General features: G+C 52.6%; 9 protein-coding genes across 9 annotated transcripts; 4 read left to right on the top strand and 5 right to left on the bottom strand.

The window, feature by feature from the left end:
- Positions 1–313: 313 nt before the first annotated feature.
- Positions 314–1,483, bottom strand: SETTUDRAFT_30179 (uncharacterized protein; the record flags this gene model as incomplete). The annotated part of the gene is made up of 1 exon (XM_008022011.1): positions 314–1,483. One exon carries the CDS (start codon positions 1,481–1,483, stop codon positions 314–316), a length of 1,170 nt encoding a protein of 389 aa, XP_008020202.1.
- A 2,674-nt stretch (positions 1,484–4,157) lies between these two features.
- On the top strand, positions 4,158–5,575 carry SETTUDRAFT_85531 (uncharacterized protein; the record flags this gene model as incomplete). The annotated part of the gene is made up of 6 exons (XM_008022218.1): positions 4,158–4,307; positions 4,358–4,462; positions 4,511–4,694; positions 4,743–4,944; positions 4,991–5,058; positions 5,115–5,575. The coding sequence occupies 6 exons, from the start codon at positions 4,158–4,160 to the stop codon at positions 5,573–5,575; spliced, it is 1,170 nt and encodes a 389-aa protein (XP_008020409.1).
- A 1,241-nt stretch (positions 5,576–6,816) lies between these two features.
- On the bottom strand, positions 6,817–7,541 carry SETTUDRAFT_30181 (uncharacterized protein; the record flags this gene model as incomplete). The annotated part of the gene is made up of 2 exons (XM_008022012.1): positions 6,817–7,419; positions 7,521–7,541. The coding sequence occupies 2 exons, from the start codon at positions 7,539–7,541 to the stop codon at positions 6,817–6,819; spliced, it is 624 nt and encodes a 207-aa protein (XP_008020203.1).
- A 745-nt stretch (positions 7,542–8,286) lies between these two features.
- Positions 8,287–9,672, bottom strand: SETTUDRAFT_113573 (uncharacterized protein). The gene is made up of 2 exons (XM_008022585.1): positions 9,456–9,672; positions 8,287–9,407 (listed from the first exon to the last, which is right to left on the bottom strand). Exons 1-2 carry the CDS (start codon positions 9,664–9,666, stop codon positions 8,518–8,520), a joined length of 1,101 nt encoding a protein of 366 aa, XP_008020776.1. The 5' UTR covers positions 9,667–9,672; the 3' UTR covers positions 8,287–8,517.
- A 228-nt stretch (positions 9,673–9,900) lies between these two features.
- Positions 9,901–10,549, top strand: SETTUDRAFT_162304 (uncharacterized protein). The gene has a single exon (XM_008022586.1). It carries the CDS (start codon positions 9,934–9,936, stop codon positions 10,411–10,413), a length of 480 nt encoding a protein of 159 aa, XP_008020777.1. The 5' UTR covers positions 9,901–9,933; the 3' UTR covers positions 10,414–10,549.
- Positions 10,550–10,989: 440 nt separating this feature from the next.
- On the top strand, positions 10,990–11,591 carry SETTUDRAFT_170499 (uncharacterized protein; the record flags this gene model as incomplete). The annotated part of the gene is made up of 2 exons (XM_008022587.1): positions 10,990–11,453; positions 11,502–11,591. Exons 1-2 carry the CDS (start codon positions 11,010–11,012, stop codon positions 11,589–11,591), a joined length of 534 nt encoding a protein of 177 aa, XP_008020778.1. The 5' UTR covers positions 10,990–11,009.
- Positions 11,579–12,579, bottom strand: SETTUDRAFT_162305 (uncharacterized protein). The gene is made up of 2 exons (XM_008022588.1): positions 12,191–12,579; positions 11,579–12,111 (listed from the first exon to the last, which is right to left on the bottom strand). The coding sequence occupies exons 1-2, from the start codon at positions 12,415–12,417 to the stop codon at positions 11,733–11,735; spliced, it is 606 nt and encodes a 201-aa protein (XP_008020779.1). The 5' UTR covers positions 12,418–12,579; the 3' UTR covers positions 11,579–11,732.
- A 729-nt stretch (positions 12,580–13,308) lies between these two features.
- SETTUDRAFT_152726 (uncharacterized protein) lies at positions 13,309–14,120 on the top strand (the record flags this gene model as incomplete). The annotated part of the gene is made up of 2 exons (XM_008022589.1): positions 13,309–13,432; positions 13,483–14,120. The coding sequence occupies 2 exons, from the start codon at positions 13,309–13,311 to the stop codon at positions 14,118–14,120; spliced, it is 762 nt and encodes a 253-aa protein (XP_008020780.1).
- A 359-nt stretch (positions 14,121–14,479) lies between these two features.
- On the bottom strand, positions 14,480–16,391 carry SETTUDRAFT_85556 (uncharacterized protein; the record flags this gene model as incomplete). The annotated part of the gene is made up of 4 exons (XM_008022220.1): positions 14,480–15,205; positions 15,255–15,602; positions 15,662–16,060; positions 16,164–16,391. The coding sequence occupies 4 exons, from the start codon at positions 16,389–16,391 to the stop codon at positions 14,480–14,482; spliced, it is 1,701 nt and encodes a 566-aa protein (XP_008020411.1).
- Between the last annotated feature and the right edge of the window lie 32 nt (positions 16,392–16,423).

Genomic DNA, 16,423 nt, shown 5'->3' on the forward strand with positions numbered 1-16,423 from the left:
GCGGAATACCTTAGCCGGAAGCATGATTTGCCATGCCCCTCACCACGATGGATTCTATACGGAATACCCTATCTGGATTACATGATGGCGATGACGCCTCATCCAGCCACGACGCCGCCTCCTCCCAACAACCCCTCTGTATACCCACTCTCAACACTAACACCCAGCAGCAGCCCCACTATACCCCTCACCGTTTATCTGCACACCCCACGCACCATTGCCCCCGCCCTTGTCGCCGCCTTTGCCCCTGCACAGCATCCCTCGCCCACGACCCTCCATGCCAATGCCAATGCCAATGCCAATATCAGCACGCCTACGCCCGTCCTGGGACCCCCGGCATGCGAAGCGCATATTTCGAGCTCGCTAGCCCCCGTCCCAAGTGCGATTGCGCAATTGCAATCTCGCTCCCCGGCGCTATTCCCGCTCCCTGACGTCTATCCCCATTGCCAAATGACCGATGGTGCTGCCGTCTTGGCGACGGGCTCCGGCTGGAATCCGCCGCGCCATATACATGGACATGTAGTGAGCTGTCGGATGTATACGACGACGCGGATGACATGCTCGTCTCGCTCGATATCCCAGGCGAACAGGGCGTCAAGTCGTCTTCCAGATCAATTAGATTGCGCACCTCGCTCGCTGGTCCGGAGCACGAAGTAGAAGTAGTAGAAGAAGAATCCAGCATCTCACGCGTAGCCCCGATACTAGGTGTATATCCCCTTTTCTCCTCATCCTCATGCTCCTTCTTCTCCTTCTCCTTCTCTCTGCCCGCAACTCTGCGCTCCATCCACGTCAATCCCCGCGGCGGCGCCGCGCGAATAGCTTTCTTCTCCCTCCACCATCTGGGTACGCCGCGCGTGAATCCGAGCGCGTGCAACTGCGCTATACCCGGCATCTCGTGCTTGAATTTGCAGCCCGTGGCGAGCCATCTGCACTCGCCCGTTGCAATCCAGTGCGTACAGAAGACTTTTTGGGGTCTGGGCGGCGGTGAGGGCGATGCTGATGCCGATGTCGATGTCGATGGTGGAGAAGAGGTATGTAGAGGTGCAGAAGTATGCTTGCGGGATAGCGAGCATGTCGCTTCATCACTACTATCACTCATCTTACTCACATTCACACACCCCGCGTCGCTGCGTACACGATGATTATGATCTGGCGCCAGATACCTCGGTCTCGCATCCACCGTATCTCGGCTTTTCACTCCCATCTCCATAGCCGTCGCCCCCATATCCCCACTTACACACGCATCCTGAATCGAAACATGCCTTGTCCTACCTTCCCTGACTTCCTTCCAATGCCCAGTCTGTATTGCAAGCCTGCTGAGGGATACGGGTACGCCGTGCAGCTGGAATGGAAGTAGGTCCATGGGGATAAGCGGTATGGCGGTTGAGCCTCGGTGCAGGTAGAAGCGTTGGTGGGGTGGGAGGGGGCATGGTGGTGGTGATGGTGGTGGTGACGGGCAGGGGGTTTGGGATTGGGGTGGCATGGCTCTTTTTTTGGGGGGGGGGTCCTTGTGTGTGTGTGTGTGTGTGATATACGGGTGGAAGATGGTGGCGGTAGAGTAGTGGCGTAACGCTATGGATGAAGCGAAGCGAAAATGCAAATAAAATGGAATGGAATAAGTGGGCAAGTGCAAAATATCGGTCGTCAACGTGGATAAGGCTTGGGTTTTTTTATGCGCGTTATGACCAACAAGTGAGACAAGCATGCAAGACATGCGAGTAGGTATGTAGATTTGGCAAGACAAACAGACAAACAAACAAACAAATAGAGGGTTTGCTGGATATGCATGCATGCAGGCAAGCAAGCGAGTAGATAAGTGTGTAAACAAGGAAGTAAATAAGTAGGTAAGTAGGTAGGTAAATAAGTGTGGAAACAAGTAGGTAAATAAGTAAAACTAATGTTTCTTTGCAATGCAACGCAATACACAAACTCTGCGTAAACAAGCAGGACAGGACAAGCAAGGCAAGTAAGTTAGAAATCAAAACTTTACTATTTAATACTTTGCTTTGGGCTGGCTTGGAGTACGGTTTTTCCGTCTGTCTGATTGCTTGCTTGCTTGCTTGATAACTCGTGTGTCTTGACTCACGATGATAAGTGCTGGAGTTGTGACGGGGAGTGGAGTTGCTTGTGCTGAGGTGTGTGTGTGTGTGTGTGTGTGTGTGTGTGTGTGTAGGGGGCTTGCTAGAGAACTCACTGTACATGTAGCCATGTAGACATGGAGAGATTATACAAGCCATGAAAGCTGTCATGGGTATATAGAGGCGTGTTTGGCAAATCCAAGGCCGTCTTTTTGGCACCCTTTTTTTTGATAGAATGGGTCTTTGAGAGGGTGAGGTTGGGGTTTTTGTGGGGAGGTGGGGGACTGCTTTCCTTTTTACTTTTTCAAATCACTTGACTAGTAGATGTTTCTCGTCCCCGACTTACTTATGATGGGGCTGGGCTGCTGGAAGTATGTAGGTGTAGGGCTACTAGGCATCTTAATAATGATAGGATAAAAGGGGATACCAAGGAAGGTGTTGGAAAGGCGAGAACGCGGCTGGGCAGTAAATATGTGTGGCATTCAGTGGCTTGTTTTTGGATGCAAGTGGGAGATGCATGTATGTGTAGTGGAGTCAAGAACTGATGGCGGATGAAGGATGATAGAGGATGAGGACGGCTAACTAAGTGGAGAAGTGGAATAACCACTACCATCTCCATCTCCGCCACCACCATCACTACTACTACTTATACATAACCTTACCTCATTATCTTTCCTCTCCCCCCACATCACGTACCTATCTGTGTCCCTAGCGCCGTATCCCCAAGAAGCTAGGTATAACACCTAGAATACACCTTGAGTTAGGGGGGAAATTTTTTTTCTATCGTTCGTCAGCGGTATACTCCGAGAAAAGGCGCCCCTAACAACGAGTCTAGCAACGAGTCTAACCACCGCACCGGTGCACGCTATAACTCTCTAGTCCCCCCTGGCCCTAAAGGGAAAAAACAAAAATACACACGTTATCTATGCCCCCCTCCCCCAATCCCGTCTGTCTATCAAGCTAAGAAATTCAGGCTTACCGTTTGAGGAAAGAGATTGAGAGACATTTTTATTCCCACTGACTTTTTTTTGTTGCCTCGCCCACACCGTAGATGGGGGAGGGAGGTTGCAACACCACACCACACCACCCCATACCATACCCAACGCTCGTGCATACAGTACTCTACACAATGTCCAATCACCAGTCCATTCCACAGCCAAGAACACGCGAGAAAAAAGATATCCACAAACAAAGTTTCCACACTCCCCGCAAGTGAAACAATCAGGCGTCGGCACTTGCGCGTTGTGCTAGTATCGAAACATGTCAAGATCTGCCCTCCCCCCCCCGGCCCCCCTTACCCACTTACCTCGCTGCGGTATCAAGCTTTGGTGTTCCCAAAAGAGTTTTCCGCTACTTACTTACTTCGACCCGCTACTTACTTTGACCGCGCGGCTGGGCGCAACACTGGCACTGGAGGCCACGCGCTAGAGGGGATCCGCTGGTGCTGGCGCTGGGCTTGTTCGGAATGGGCATGGGATGGGCGCGCTTGGCGGTTCGTATGTCATGGGTTTGTGGGTGTGGGTGTGTGGATTAGGGGAGAGAGGTGCTAGTGGGTGCAAATGTAGGACACCAACCATGACCATCACCACCACACCCCCCTCCACTGGTCTTGGTTGTTTGCTAAGGCACCCGCGTGTGCGTGTGCCTGGCGCCAATTGCGAGCCTAACTGTAGGTTTTATGGAAGAAGAAAAAAAAGGTTCTGAGATGGGTGGGTGGTATTGGTGGTGGTGGTGACCATAGAGGTTCTTTTTTGGTCAAGGAAACGAACAAGCTTCGAGTCTTGCCATTTCTCAATGTTACTAAGTCGGCCTTTTTTTGGTGTTGGCTTTGTTTTCCCTTTTTCTTCTTCTCCTTCTTCTTCTTCTTCTTTTCCCATCCTCTTCCTCCTCACCATCTCCCTTCTTCTCCACAAAAATTCCTCCCCGCACCAGTGGAACAACTGTCTGTATCTCGGAACACAAAACGCTGGACAACAGGAACATCGGCCCACCCCCGTCTGTGGAATCCGCTATGAGAACCTTGTAATCCAGGGTCGAATTTCCGAATGCCAATCTAGAAGCTAGCTTTGCTTGCCCACTATGAGCAGAGACAATCGCAGTCCAGAGGTGCTTGCTGTCGCGATCCTGTTCTTCGTCTTGACGTGGGTTGCGGTTTGCGTTCGCTTCTATGTGCGCGCTGGATTGACTAGGACTTGGGGATATGATGATTCGTACATGGTTGCCGCACTGGTAAGACATGCTGATAGCGGCTTTGTGCTCGTATCAACTAACAACCGTAGTGCACATTCACCGTGTACCTGGTGTGTCAGATTGTCGCGGCGGTGCATGGGGCGGGCCGGCATCAAGCGTATTTGAGCCACAGCGATACGAGGACGGCTCTGCTGGTTAGTACACGGCGTTTCATGCTTAGCCCAGTCACTGACGGACTACAGTTTCTGTACCTGTGTGAACTCGGCTACGCCGTGACGAATTGCCTTGTCAAGTTTGCTATTGGGTCGTTGTATCGTCGCGTCGCTGTTAAGCGGTGGCACATCTGGTCCATCTGGGTACTCATGGTAACTACGTTTGTGTGCAGCCTGGTGCACTCGTTCCAAGTTATGTTGCAGTGTGCTCCCAGTAGGTGTCTTCTGAATATGTCTTGAGACCCGTGCTAATCAGATGCAGTATCTGTGTTCTGGAATCAACAGCCTGTTTCACCCAAGTGCATGGATAAAGGTCTGACTCTGGGCGTTAGGTATACGCTTGCTTCTGCCAATGCCATGACGGATTGGGCGTTGGGATTACTCGCTGTGTGCATGCTGTGGCATGTAGAAATGGAAAGGAGAACGAGGATCTTCGTAGCAGGCATCCTCGCATTCGCAACAATGTATGCTGTTCCATTGGAACCTACGATAAAATACTAACGTTAACAGTGGGTGTGCGAGCACCATTATGCGAATGTGCTACATGCATACAATCGTGAACGGTAATGACTTTCTTTGTAAGTCTTCATTCCCATATCAAAAAAATTCGTAGTTTATAGCTGACGCGTTCCAGACGCCACCACCGACATCGGGATCTGGAGCACAGTCGAGCCCGGTATAGGCATAATCGCAGGCAGCATCGCAACCTCGCAGCCGCTCATCCGCAGACTAATATGTTGCCGTGAATCCGTACAGGCGCTTCGGCAAGACAGTCTTCCCCAGTACCATCTCACCAAGGCCACACACAGCCCCAGCAACAGCCACAGCTACCAGCCCAGTCTGGCTCTCTCAGATCTGGGTCCTATGGAATTGAACTTCATCACGTCACATATCCCAGGGCTGGGATCTGTAGATGCCGAGAGCAAGTTGGAGTCTTCGCGAGATGTAGCTGAAGATATGGAGTTGCCGTGTACAAAGCATGAGCCGATGATGCAGCAGGGACCGCCCAAGCTGGAGCTACGCAAGAGCTTCCGCAATAGCTTCAACGGAGGCAGTCTGGCTAGTAGTTTTGCCAAGGTCTGTATTCCACAATGAGTCCCATGTTATGTTTATACAAGTTTTTATTTTTTTTCTCCCTCCCTCCCTCATTCCACTCCTGAATTAATACAAGAAGACGCAGCATTTCCAGGGATCTTTATTTTTTTTTCGTCTTCACGTGCCTGGCGTACATTAGGCTTTTAGTCGCCATTTCCATCATCTTTCACAGAACTGTTTGCTTGCTGTAATCGTTTCCGACACACCTTGTCCGATAACAACAGTGCTTACTTGGTAGCCAGAGCGCAACTGCTCTGGTGAACAGAAACAAACACATACTAAGTAGTCTAAATCCGAGACCTTATCACTTTCACGCACCACAGACGGGTGTGTGTGTGCTCACCGAAACCATGCATATGCCTCCGCCCCCGCCCCCATCATCTAGCGCTTTGTCCCTCTCTTCAAGCACTCAAAGACCGCAGTGAATAACTACAATTCCCACACCAAACAGCCTAGTACCACTCCAGAAACACAGTATTTCTCGCACCAATACCCTCACTCTCCTCCTCGCAGCAGCAGCACAAGACACCATTCCCATTGCTATAATGCAGCCCTCTCTAGCCCTATAAGCCACAATCCAATCTGATTCCAGCCGCTCTGGAAAACCGGCCTCAATCACCCTCCAAAACGGCATTCTAGCCACAAGCCTACTCGCCAAGACAGTTTCGGCTAGACGATATCCAGCTTCTCATCTCGACGCACCCTCGTCCAGCGTCATGCAAGTTTCTTTGTCCCAGGATCAAAAGTACAAGTGCCATGCTGTGCTCGCTATATTATAGTCGTTGAGTGCGCTGCGCAGGACTAAGTATAATGTGGTTAGTCGCAAGACGAGCGTTGGCAGCGTTGCTCAGGGCTAGACGGGAAATCCATGTGTGTGTGGGTAGATACTGCTGTACAAGTTTCGACTGGAGAAGTGGAGGCGCGAACTGTGGTTCCATGTGGTTGCGGTGGTGGAGCGGCGGGTTGATGTGTATGGGGTTGTGTTGTCGGTGGAGTTGGAGTTGTAGGATCAAGTGGAGAGGGGAAAAAGCGAGGAGTGAGTGTATATACCTGCAGAAGCAAAGTCAGAAGCCAGAAAAAAGAAAATATACAAGTACAAAGTGTAACAAAGAAAAATGCTAAGTCCTAATGACGCCTCATGCCATTTGCTGGTATGTAGTGAGTTTCGAAACAAGCATCCTCTCCCACTTTTTTCTTCTTCTCTTCTTATTTCCCCCATATCCCATCACCACACAACCGCCCTACTCCTCCATCTCGTCCTCCATCGCCTTGGCCTTCTCCTCACTCCTCGCCTCCTCCCTCAACCTCGCCTCCTCCCTCACCCTCGCCTCCTCCATCGCCCTCGCCTCTCTAATCCCGAACACCTCCACACACCCCCTCACAGCGCTCTCCCAGGTGATTATCATATCCGCGTCATCGACAATCCAATCGATGCCCATGTTCTGCAGATAGCCCACGGCGAAGCTGCGAAAGAACCACCAGCTGGGCAGGAAATTCAGACGCGCCAGCGCCGCGAGCTTGAGCGGCGAGAACATGGAGCCGTACTGGCATGCGCGGTCCAGCAGCGCGCCGTGCTGGAACGCCGTGTTCCACATGGCGTAGGCGATGTTATCAATATGCGTCGATGTGATGGGGTTGGTGGTTGGGTCGATTGGGAGCAGCAGTGCGTCTTTTTGCAGCACGTGCCGTATCAGTTGGGCGACGAGCTGGGAGATATCGGGGTTGGTGCTGGGGGCCGGTGTGTTTTGTCTGGCCGAGGAGGAGGAGGAGCCCGGGGCTGGGGATGTAGAGGGCGTGGTGGTGTTTTGGCGTGGGGACGTGTTGGCGGGCTGTTCCGTGTGGTGCTATTAGTTAGTTAGCATGCATCTCTCTTTTATACTTGCGAGGTCCCACGAGAACAGGAAGTGTGGGTATTCGCCAGATAGCTGTGTTTCTGTCTACATACCTTGTTGAACATAGGATCCATGCTGGCTACGTGCTGCTTTTAGCGAAGATCTATTTTGGAATAACGATTGGGCGCGTCTTCTTGCTGCTTTGGTGTGGATTTTCCGTTGTAGAGCCCTGCTTTCAGATACGTCAGTGTCAATTCCCCACTTGCATGGCTTGCTCTTACCTCTTCTTCGATCCTTCCCTTGTTGGCCGCGCTAGTTGCGTCTTTAATGATGGCTTTTTGTTAGTTTGGCAAATGCAAATGTTACGTTCTTGCTAGGTCTTCTGGGTGGCTGGCGAAGTGGCAGTTTCTATTGTTGAGTTCTCTAGGTTTGAGACGGTGTCACGGGTTCCAAGTAACATTGATACTCTACTATCACAGCTCACTGTCACGTTCACTTTTAACATGCCATGTCCTGTGTTTTACTGTCTTAGCCAAGTCTCGTTTGTCTATTATTAATCTCGGTGAGGTAGAGCTACTTTGTGATTGTGACTGTGATTGCGTATGTGCAAGCCAATATAAGCAACAGTGAGAGCAATACTGACCACCAAATATGAGGTGAACTAAGATTCAACTTACTAGTGCCGCGTGACCAGCTGAATTCAAGATCTGAATTTTACGTGAAGTAGAGTTGACATGTAGATGGTTCCAAAAAGTGTACTTCATTTTTGCAATCAGCCGAAAATAACGACAGGATTAAAACCATAATATGAGGGCTAGGACAAAGATGAAAGGCTCGTTCAAGAGAACAATCCGATGTGAATCATACACGTTCTTTACTTTACCACGCAGCTTGTATTCGGAAATTCCACAACCCAAGCTGACGGATTGATTCTCAGCAAATGACTCAGCCCAAACAACACCCTGCATACCGTACCTAGGGTATCAACCAGAACGCCTAAGCTCAGTTGAACCGCCTCGTTCGAGTGCAATCTAATCAAGGTAGGACCAAGAGCGCTCTCTATTACCACCTAACAGTGCCACCAAGTCCAGTCTGACTTTGCATAAGGTACTAGGAACGTCCACGTGCGGGGGCCTTCCGCTTCCCTTTCGACTTCTGCTTGGGAGGCGGTGTCGCTTCTTCCTCAGAGTCCCCGATATCCTCAGACTCCATGTCCTCATCTTCACTCTCTTGCTTGGCCTTCTTTTTTGCGCTGCCATTCCGTTTCTGCTTCTTGCGGTTGGCTTCAAATGCTTCTTCAGACGGCTCTTCCATGGGCGTGGATCGCTTGGAGCCTCGTGATTTGGGCGCATACTTGGCTTCCAGGGCATCGAAAAAGTTGCCTGCTCGTGCCTTTTGCCGTTGTTGGATCAGAGCTGCCAGACCTGCCATATCATCTCCCCCCTTCTTCTTGGCCTTGGGCTTTGCTTTGGCCTTGGCTTTCCCCTTGACGGGCTCGGCTTCTTCCTGTTCCTGAGCTTGCTCCTTGTCAAAGGCTTCGCGCCTCTTCTTCTCCGCGTCTTTGGCTTTCTGGCGCGTCTCGTCTGTCTCTTTTTTGTATGCAGGATATGACTCGATCGTGCCCTTGGCAATCTCTTCGTCAAGAATCTGTCTGAATCGCTCGTCGTCCACCAGGATATCAGACAGCATAACCAGGTCGTACATCTTGTTCAGATTGCCCTTGACCTTTTTGTACGCCTTGACCAGATCGTTCCGCTCCTCTTCGCTGCCCTTGTATTCGTCGGCAATCTTGTTTATAGCCTCCTCGTTGACGACATTCTCAAACTGCTCGCGATAGAACTTTAGCCAGTCAAAGTCGTCATCATCTTCGATGGTCTCTGCTGTACTGCCTGTAAGGTCATAGCGTCTACGTCTGCGATCGTCGGAAAGCACGGCGTATGCGAATGCAAGCTCTTGGAAAGCCTTATTGGCGGCTTCTTTTTCTTCGGGCGCAGCCTTATCTAGAGATTGTTAGTAATCAGCAAGGTACAGTTCCTGAGAATGCGCACCTGGATGGCACTTGAGCGCCAGCTTGCGATATGCCTTTTTCACATCGTCTGCAGTTGCCTCTGTCTCGAGTCCCAGAACCTCGTACGGGTCAATGGCAGGAGGGCCATCCTCGCCAATATCCTGCTCCTCGCCTTCACTTTCGTGATCATTCATAATGTCATCTTCTACAGGATCTTGAGGCGCTGCGCCGTTGCGTTGTTTCCTAGCCATGTTGTTATGCGTAATGTTGATGTTCGAAGTGAGCAACGCCGAGCCGCTGGTGATGGAAGACGCGACGCGACCCTGAGCCGGACTTAACGGAGCTAAGCAGCTGGACCCACCCTCGCCATCACCGCCTGGCCAGAACACGAATTACATCACCTTCACTTTCTTCACCCAGCAGACATGTCCCACGAAGTCGATACAGGCCTTGTAAGATACTGGGATGGTCCATCACCTCCAATGGCGGGACCAGATCCAAACGACCATCTACAGTACATGCGTCTTGCCCTTGATCAGGCCCACGAATCACCACCAAAGCCGTCGAATTTCCGAGTGGGCGCCCTGCTGGTCGATGCAGACACCGGCACCATCTTATCAAGAGGCTACACGTTGGAGTGCGAAGGCAATACGCACGCAGAGCAATGCTGTCTTTTGAAGTTTGCCCAGGAGCACAGTTTGCCTGAAGAACGAATCGGAGAAGCCCTGCCGCCAAACACCGTCATATACACTACCATGGAGCCCTGCAACCTGCGACTGAGTGGTAACTTGCCATGTGCAGACCGTATTATTAGAACAAAGGGTGCCAACGGGGAGCCGAAGATCAAAAAGGTCTACCTGGGCGTCAAGGAGCCAGAAAAGTTTGTTGGAGAGAATGAGGGGAGGAAGAAGCTGGAGGAAAATGGCATCGAGTGCATTCATGTACCTGGGTTGGAGGAGAATATCCTGCAAGTTGCTACTGCTGGCCATGAGAAGTAAACATGTATATTATGTATCAGTTTGAGTGGCTGTGCTTTGAAAGCAGCGAATCTCATCATGGCTTGCTCGAAACATAACGAGTTGACGGCAGCAAATACTACAAATCGAAGCATCAATTTCGATCAGCGATTAAAAAATAATAAATGAATACAGCCTAGGTTGAATTCATTGCAGAGCGGAATTGGGAGATAGTAAGGCGGCGGTCGGGAGCGGCGCGCTAGAAAGCCGTGGCCGAGATAGTCTGGCTGAATCTCACTTTAGCTCAACGATGGCGTCATGACTTATTCGGCATTGCATGCAGCCCACCACGAGGCCCGATTGACATGCGTGATGCAACCAAACATCGTGCAGACGGCAGCATCCCTTTTTGCTCAATCCCATAATGACGCATGGCCAAATTCCATGTGTGGGTAGAGCCAAAAAAAGGCGTGTAACCCCCAGCCATATATTACCCATCTCTCGACCCCGGCAATCTCTCTTGTTCTCTCACAATGCTAAACTACATCCGCCCAGCTGCTACCCAGTCCTGCAACCAAACACTCCGAACCTTGACGAAACCAGCTTGTGCCCAGATCCCCCGATTTAGCAGAGCAGCCATGTCGACTTCCACTGCAGACGTCAACATTGAGACCAAGGATATCCAGACGGCTCCAGGCGTCTCTCTCGACGCTTCAAAACAGACCATTGTCGGCTCAGTGCTGGACCTTTTCGCCGGCCGCCCTTCTTTGAAGAAACTTGCGCTGTGGCGCGACGACGCTACTTTTACGGACCCCCTCACTATTGCTACCGGCCGCAGCAAGTACGCGGCGCAATGGTACGGACTCAAGGCGGCCTTCTCCGAGATTGAGCGTCAGCACTACGAGGTCAAGGATGCGGGCAACCCCATCTTGATGGACTTGAAGACGCGGTACGTGGTCAAGGGGCTTGGCAAGGAGCAGGTGATCCAGAGCGAGGTGGCCATTCACTTGGACAGCGAGGGAAAGATTGAAAAGGTGGAAGACAAATGGAATGGAAAGCTGCCCGAGAACCCCATTGTGAATGTGAGTATGACAGCTGGTATACGAAATGACTCGCTGACCCTGCTACAGGCCTTCCGACACTTGAACGCGGTTTCGGTGCCTCTGATGATCAAGGTGCCCAAGAACGACGAAGAGGATGCGCAGATGGGCAACCAATAATTGAATTTGCGGCGAGCCCAGCCAGGAGTCTAGTATGTTCTGTCGTGTAATGAAGAAGACGTACAAGTAACCCGTAATTCGTGAAATCGTAACAACGTTTACAAAAAAAAAATAATAGCGTTTACCACCAGGGCCTTTTCTTTACAAAACCCCATGGAACATTCTCCCCAGCGCAAAATGAAGAATAAAGGCAACGAGTCCAGCACCGAGGCCTAGGACCTTGAGGCTCGGTGCGCCCGCAACGATTAGAATGGTGCCGCATGATCCCTCTCCAGCTCTTGGCAGACCGGGCCCGTTCATGGTGATTGTGGCGCAGAAGCCGCCTTGCACAGGGTTTGGATGTTGGTACACGGTGGTCTGTGGGGGCTGAGCGTAGACAGTCTGTTGCTGGGGGTATACGGTCACGGTAGTGATCTGGGCGACATTGACGGTTCCTCCACACGTGTTTCCGTTTGGGCAGCAGCCGATCAGTCCGTTTGAGTTTGCGGGCACTACGCATTGGTAATTTGCAGGACAGCACCTGGTTTTCCCCACCCTCTCGATCAGCATGGGAACCACTTTTTCGCAATGTTGCTGGGATGATGATGATGGATACTCACCAGCTGGGATGGTCGACACTGCTACAGCTCACGGATGCCGACGACGGACACCAGTTGTGGTCTTGGGCAACCACCTGCTGGCCGTCGGGATTCACAATGTACACGGCGCCCGAGAAGGGCGCATTATTCGTAAGCTGCTGGGGCACAGCCTCGGGCTTTGCGAGGGGCTCGGCAGCACACCAGGTCAGCGACGACACGAGCAGGTGCCAGGGCGCAAGGAATCGCATTGTTGCTAGGAATGGTGGGTATGTATTGTATGGCGAAGAGCTGGCGGGCGAGGGATGCTGAGCTAGCGGCGACACTGCAACAAAGGCCCCAAACAAGAATATGCTGTCTGCTGGCTAGTAGCGGGGGGTTAGTATGGCGACTCGGAAGCCTGAGGGCTGGGAGGAGAGAGAAGGGTGAAAAAGCAGCGCTGGGCGGGCGCGCTCACGGCCGTCGCCCTGCTTTATGAGCTCCGGTGTGCCTTGAAAGCTCTATCACAGACAGCTACCGGGATAGCTCCAAGCATGCTGCATATGGGGCTAGCTCTTGATGGCTGGGCAGCATTATGCCCGGCCGTGGTGGGGACGCGCATCATCGGTAGGCTTGACTGGAGGGGGTCTAGCCGGCAGCACGGTGGACTGATTTGGCTGCTTTTTGGTCTTTTTCGCGGCGGGGCCCATGGGCAAAACAGCGGTGTTGAAGGTCGGGAACGGGGCTGTCGTGGCTGTGTGCATCTCCCTGGGCCCGACTTGTCGAGCACTTTGGCTTCGCTGGCCAGCACAGGGCAGCCACTGACGGCGGCAAGTATTGAATGCCCGAAACCATCAACGGGCCTTGCTTACTCCCTGCCACCGTCGGCCACCCTGCCACCACCACCACCACCGTCGGTCACGCCTCGGGCTTGGACTCGGCACTGGCGGATGGGCCTGGCGTAGTGACGCATGCGTGCATCGAGCACAATGTATCTGTGGCGCGCGCCCATCATCCGGTATACGCGCCACCGATAAGGTTAGCGCTAGCGGCGGTGCAGGGCGCAGCCTCACGTGACACCGTAAGCCGGCGTGTGTGCCCGCGTCGCGTCGTCTCGCCGCCACCCACCTGCGCATCGTCACCGCTCCGCAACACGCTATGACATGTCAACGCGCCCGTATCGACTCTACCCCGCGTACTGCTTCCGCGCATCGCCAACATTCAACACATGGGTGAAGCTCACGGCTGCCGGCGTGCAGGCTCTCCGCTCCGAGAAGGACTTTGAAGGTGACGGTGACCATCTGTAGCTCCCAGCTGTCGCTGAGACATGCCGACAGGACAGCGCATCTACTTCCATCTCAACCACCCCATCCGCTACGTTCGCCTGGTCGGCGCCGTGGTAGCCATCGACGACATCAACCTGCGGTACACGGTCCTGACGCTCGATGACGGCAGCGGGGCGACCATCGAGCTGAAGATTGTGCGAACCATTCCCGCCGACAAGAATCCTGTTGATACCTCGTCCAAAACCGAAGTCGACAATGTCGACATCATCAGCCGGCTTGGCGTCTTCGAGGTGACGGTCGACAGCCAGCCGCTCGACATTGGGTCCGTCATCAAGGCCAAAGCCACGATATCCGAGTTCAGAGGCGTAAAACAGCTGGAAATGAAGCGCGTCTCGATTGTTACGACAACGGATGAAGAAGCACGCGCCTGGGCTGAGACGGCTGCGTTCAAGCAGAAAGTGCTCTCGAAACCATGGCATATTTCTTCGAGCGAGCACAGGAAGATCAAGCACAGCATCAAGGCGGAGAAGAAGCAGCTGCGCGAGTACGAGCGACGCAAGGCTGAATACGAAGTCAAGAAAGAGGAGCATCGACTGGCGAGGGAGACATACAATCAAGAAAGAGAAAAGAAACTCGAGGCTAGACGCCGCAAAGAGGAGGTCATTATGAATGCTGGTGCTTTGATGTGAGGGTGGATTTTAAAATACGCGAGATGAGGCGTCAGTGCGATATTGGCATAATACTTCCACCAGAGTCCAAGCACTCACCACCCACCGTGTATGCTAGGAGTATGATCCTCTGCGATTCCAGCCAACCGATAGACGACCGCCGTTTCACCGACCAGTCTCGCGACCTTCATCAATCGCAGATGAGAGCTGAAACCATTTAATCATAGTGGCTCTCCTCTGTTCGAGAGTTCTCTCATCCCTATCATCATAAGCTTGTCGAGCTGTGACCCTTTCGACATGTCCGACTGCTGCAGTCTGGACCCATCAAGACAACGGTCGAACTTGCTAATCTAATGTCCCGATGTCGTCGATTCGCCGATTCAAAGCTCGCCACCCCTCGACAGCGACACATTCGGTATCTCCGTATTCAGCGCCCCCTTGACCAGCTTGAACCCGCCCGGCTGCAGATACTGGAACACCTGTCTCGGATCATACTTTGTCGAGACCTGTATCAGTCTCTCTTTATTCTTCTTCCCATAGCTTCCAATCGGGTCCTGGAACTCGGACGCATAGTTCAAATACACAAAGTCGTTGTCGAGATTTCTTTTCTTGGCTTCAACTTTGATCAACTTGATTGTGTTGGCAATCACCGTGTGAAACTTTGGTTCGTCTTCGGCTTTTGTCCATGCAGCGTTGAAGTTCAAGACGAAATATGGACCATTCGCGGGATCGAGACCGAGGGCATTTCCGCCCCTTTTTTGCATTGCATCGAGTGCGCTTTCGGTAATGGGCTGGATGGCCATGATGAGAAGGATTTTTTCCACGTCGGCGATGGCGGCTTCTTGGGTATAAAAGGTGTCGACGATGAACTGGAGAAACGGTCTATCCATTTTCAAGCTGATGCCCCACCACGTTTCGTAGCCGCCCGATGCAGGCGCTCCTTGGTTGAGCAGATTCGCCATTCCAGACATGCGACCAAGACCCGTGGTGTCGTGGATCGCGGTTATGTTGTTCCAGCTGGCAAAGACCGGGGCGTCGGCAACTGGTTTCGAGTAGTGTAGGTTTGCAAATACCGTTTTCCCGACACCTGGGGCGCTCGCGAATGTCTGCTCATTAATATCGTACGTCTGCGCAGTCGTGGGTGTATAGACTTACAATGATTTCCGCAGCATCTTGATCTTCAACTGACCCCGCCACGGTAAACTCGGCAATGGCATCTAGCACAGCGGGAAAAGCGTCTTCCAAGTAGACCCTCATGCCTCCCCACATATCGCCCAACGGGAACGCATCGAGCGTGAACTTTGTCACGACGCCAAAGTTGTTGCCTCCGCCTCTCAACGCCCAATACAAATCAGGATACGATGAGTCGCTCACATTGACAACAACGCCCGACGCAGTAACCAGCTCGAACGCCGCCACATTATCGCAAGCCCAGCCACGCTTGCTCGCGAAATGCGAAATGCCACCTCCAAGCACAAGTCCCGATATTCCTACAGGCGCCATCTTCACCGCGCAATCAGCTGCAAAGATACCAAGTCCGAAGATGGATGGCGAAGACTTACCCTTCCCCCCGCAACGCTCAGCCCATGCTTCTCAACCGCCATATACACATCTACCCAGCGCAACCCCGGCCCCACCTCCACCGTCTTCCTATCGCCCGAAACAACAACTTGTTGAAAATGCTCCAGCGAAACCGTAATCCCGCCGTCGATGCTCGACGCGCCCGCCAAAGCGGCGTGGCCTCCGCTCTTGACTGCAAACGGACATTGGTATAAGCGCGAAAGGAGAACAAGTGTAGATACGTCTCCTGTGCGCTTGGGCTTGAATACGCAGAGGGGTTGAAGTGCGCCTTGCTGTGCGGCCCAGTATGCTGCTGTGAATTCTGCGTATGCGGATGTGTTTCTAGATAGGATCTGGTTGTCGTTGTTGTTGTTGTTGAAAAGTAGTGTCAGGGCTTTACACTGAGGCTCGTTAGTGACTACTCGTCATGTTTCCCCCTCTTTTTCTGTCTCTCTCTTTTTTTTCTTCTTCTCTGGCTGCACAAGGCTGAGCTAAAGTACTTACCGCATACTCGCACCGCGCTCCCTCCTCGCGCACGATAAACCCAGCCTCTGGCTCTGGCAGCCGCGAGATATCGACGCCGAGCTTCTCAAGCGCTGCCGAGACGTTGAAATCGTGGGCTTCAAAGGTGGATGTTGTCGTTGTCGTTGTCGTTGCGCTTGCGCCTGCGCCTGCGAGCTGGAGTGCTGCTGCTGCTGCTGCTGCGTACGCGGGGAGACGATGCAATTTCATACTTGCAATTCGGGGGGGGGGGGGGGGGGGGA

Source organism: Exserohilum turcica (assembly GCF_000359705.1).
Source record: "Exserohilum turcica Et28A unplaced genomic scaffold SETTUscaffold_1, whole genome shotgun sequence".
NCBI lineage: Eukaryota > Fungi > Ascomycota > Dothideomycetes > Pleosporales > Pleosporaceae > Exserohilum > Exserohilum turcicum.

Bases quoted from the DNA above. Each gene is read 5' to 3' on its own strand.
- SETTUDRAFT_162305 (XM_008022588.1), bottom strand. From the start codon at position 12,417: ATGCGATTCCTTGCGCCCTGGCACCTGCTCGTGTCGTCGCTGACCTGG. The intron at 12,112-12,190 runs GTGAGTATCCAT...GGGGAAAACCAG, and splicing joins AGTGTCGACCATCCCAGCTG to GTGCTGTCCTGCAAATTACC.
- SETTUDRAFT_113573 (XM_008022585.1), bottom strand. From the start codon at position 9,666: ATGGCTAGGAAACAACGCAACGGCGCAGCGCCTCAAGATCCTGTAGAA. The intron at 9,408-9,455 runs GTGCGCATTCTC...AACAATCTCTAG, and splicing joins GGCGCTCAAGTGCCATCCAG to ATAAGGCTGCGCCCGAAGAA.
- SETTUDRAFT_162304 (XM_008022586.1), top strand. From the start codon at position 9,934: ATGCGTCTTGCCCTTGATCAGGCCCACGAATCACCACCAAAGCCGTCG.